At 39.3% G+C, this 3,443-nt stretch overlaps 1 protein-coding gene across 1 annotated transcript in view; it reads right to left on the bottom strand.

The window, feature by feature from the left end:
• The window catches only part of LOC115240204 (neo-calmodulin-like), a 52,014-nt gene extending 49,578 nt beyond the window's left edge, over positions 1 to 2,436 (bottom strand). The window contains exon 1 of the mRNA XM_029815225.1: positions 2,049 to 2,436. Coding sequence (XP_029671085.1) covers positions 2,049 to 2,087 — 39 coding nt within the window. The 5' untranslated portion in view covers positions 2,088 to 2,436. The remainder of the gene's footprint in view (positions 1 to 2,048) is intronic.
• Positions 2,437 to 3,443: the final 1,007 nt, after the last annotated feature.

Genomic DNA, 3,443 nt, shown 5'->3' with positions numbered 1-3,443 from the left:
TATATATATATATATCGAGATAGAATTCTCTCTCTCTTTCTCGTCGTTCTTCGCGCACATCTACTTGCTTTTCCACGATGTGACACGACAACTGGTAAACGCCCACCGGTGGATGAAAAAAAAAGTCGACTATCGACTATACGTCCTTTGATACGAAAGTCACACGAGTAAAGAGAGGTTTATAATTTTTAAATTTCGCTCAAAGCGAGATTCGCGAGAGCAGCCGTTCAGTTACATTTTTATTAAAAACGCACAATCTATTTTCACTTACGCAATATTGTATGAATCGTTACGAGGAGCGAATATTCTTATACTACAAAAACTTTATGACAGTAAAGAAAGTATAATCAATAAATTAGCTTGCAAAAATATGTAAAAATGCATTTGTGCATTTTTGCATATTTGCAAGCTAATTTATTGATTATATATGTTGGTTATTAAAATACACAGCATAATAACAAAATTTATCCGAAAATATATAAACTATATATATTATATACAATATTCTTTGTTTTACAAGTTCCACGTATCTTTAAATTTGATTTTTGAATCACAATCTTTTTTTCAAGATTTTTCCATGATTTTCGCATAATGTATAACAGTAATTTTATTGATGGATAGAGTTCTTTGACGAGTTTAAAATCGACTTTTTTGATGTGAAAAGAACTGTGTACTAAATAGTTTTCGAATAATAACTAACCGTGTTAAAGAGAAAAAATCAATCAGAGTATCTATCATATTAAAATTAGAATGATAAATTGTTAGATACTTGCATATTTTTCACAATAATATCTCTCTAGGAAATTAAAAATCTCGTACTTTTAAATGTTTTTTTTTTTTTTTATTTCAAATGATACTTATTGACCCTTTTTAGTGCTAAATCTACTTTGACCGGATTACTGATCGGATCGCTCACAATTTTATCGCTCTTAACGGAATCCGAAGAGGATTAATGTGATAAATCTGCGAATCGACACCGCGATAAGAAACCGAGCTTTTCTCGTGTTGGTTTAATACAGTCTCGCCTGTCGCACTTTTCTCGCCTCTTAACAACGGACACATCCTACTTCTTGCGAGGTAAAAGACAACGCTTCGAGCGTTGAATAAACGGAGATCCTTTTAAAAGCATGTGCGCTCGGCAATCGAAATTCGAGAACTTTTAAACGTAACGATCAAATTACGTCGATTCTGACAGCGATCGAGTGTATCCGAGTGTATCTTTCGAGAGAAAAGGTAACATCTCGATTTCATTCGATTGTTCACTATTGATTGTTCACTTGTAATACGTAATCGCAACTTAAAAAAAAAAACGCTTCTTTTTGTGGAGATTCGGTTTTTCGTAAAATTACGCCATTAACTTTGATCTTTATTTGAGCGCATCCACGATAGAACTTGAATTTTGCGATAGACGCCACTACTAGGCGAAAGGAAATTCATAAATATTAATGTACCGTACGATACGTCGCATCGATCTCGGCCCGCGCTCGTTTAATTAAGTCGTTGATTAAAATGAAATTCCGTAGGATAACTATTCCCTGCGAAGCATACGTATTAGACCTACAAAATATGTCCAAAATAGCAGTACTCGCATTTATGACGCTATTCAAAATTTCTCGACTAAAAAAATAATCGAAAAGGTATGAATAGCATCATAAATACGAATATATCTATATATATATAACTATTTAATATTTTTATACTTTAAGTTGTTAAATTTATTTTTTATCATGTTTCTATCATCAAATTATCATGATTAAACATAGAGCAAAATTTGACGTTGCTATTCTATCGAAATCTAGACTCGTAATATAATATAAGTTCCAATATCTATATAATTTTTATTTTCTTCTATATAATAATTGACCGCGTTTTAAGGGGCTAATTCTCTAATCGCATTTTTGAAATAACGAGATAATTTTCAATCGAGCGAGCTCTACCGATGCTTCTCGAAATTGGTCTCTCGGCGAGGCGGCGGCGGTGGCGGCGGCGGCAACGGCGGTCAGCCATTGGCGGCTGAAAAATAGATACACAATAGAATCTCTACTCACCCGGCGCATCACGCGAAGGGAGAACGATGATGTCTTCATTTTATTGGTTATTCTGACAGCTTGCTACGTAAAGTTCCGGGATCGGGACGGTATCCTGGGATGGCCTCCTTCCTCCGCCAGCGTCGCCGTCGTCGCCGCCAACGCCGCACCCCCGAACGGAGAGAGAGCTCTGATGCTGTAGCCGTTCTCCCGCGTTACGTTTCCGTATTTTTATCGTCGTCGATGATCCTCGGATCTCGGTCTTGTTCGCGATCCCGGATGCCAACTGGAATTCGAGCAGCTGGCGATCTCGGCTCGTAATCGTATCGCGGCGGGACGGAACGCGCGAAAAGGGTCGTTCTCTCAGGGGTGGCTGGAAGGCTACAACTACAGGTGGTCGCGCGTTGTTGACTAAATCTTCGCGCTCGATCATATCTGTCCGCTTCTGTCTCTCTCTCTCTCTCTCTCTCTCTCTCTCTCTCTCTCTCTCTCCCTTCCGCGCGCGCACTTCTTCCACCCTTCCTCCTTGTCGTCATCTTTTCGCACCACCACCCGCCGCGCCCGCCCTAGTCGATTCCCCAGCAACGCGCATACCCACGCACCCTCTCACACGTGCGGTGCGAGCGCACGCGCGCTCCCACGCGATCTCCCCTTTCTACGATTTTCTTCCCTCGTGTTATTTCCTTCCTTCCTTTCTTCCTTTCTCCGAGCGAAAATCTTAAGCTGAGAAAAAATGCAGTCGAGAGGCCACACTGTTTATTATTCGTAAAATTAAATGAATGCTGCGAAATGATATATGGCATAGATTAATCGAGGACCGATCGATTATCTGACTTATCTTGGTGATTGAATTTTGATATCGCGTATGTTTAAGCAAGGGTTGGTTAGGAAAAGGCGGACGAGAGATGTACGGCTAGGGTTATGATAAGGGATCCACCCGATGTGAGTTGCGCTCGCGCATACTCCCCGCGATGCCATTTTGCCACGACGAGAATTGCGCCCCTCGTTCAAGGTCGCGGGACTTGATAGTAAAACCGCGCGTCGATATTTCATCCGTCGCTCGATGGGTGGAGACGCGCGGATATAATTGCAAGTACTTTATGTCACTCTATATAACCTACCTTTGTTTAACACTTGTGGTTCGATGATAGTCGGGATAGTCAGTTGAGTGTCACAATTCATGTCATCTATTTTAGTGCAACCTACTATTTTTGACGTATACTAAATTATTCTTTCGTAACTTATATTTGTACGGTTACGTCTTTGTTGTTATCATTCATCATCTGACGAGCAAAAGATAATGAAGAACGCGATCAATATTTTTCAAAAGTATTTTTCGTAATCCTAATATTTTGAACAGAGATTTATAAATCTATAAATACTCATGGTATTATTAAAACAATTAATTATGTGATT

Source organism: Formica exsecta, unplaced genomic scaffold, assembly GCF_003651465.1.
Source record: "Formica exsecta isolate Colony F162 unplaced genomic scaffold, ASM365146v1 scaffold421, whole genome shotgun sequence".
Lineage (NCBI taxonomy): Eukaryota > Metazoa > Arthropoda > Insecta > Hymenoptera > Formicidae > Formica > Formica exsecta.
This window is presented reverse-complemented; position numbering and strand designations above follow the sequence as displayed.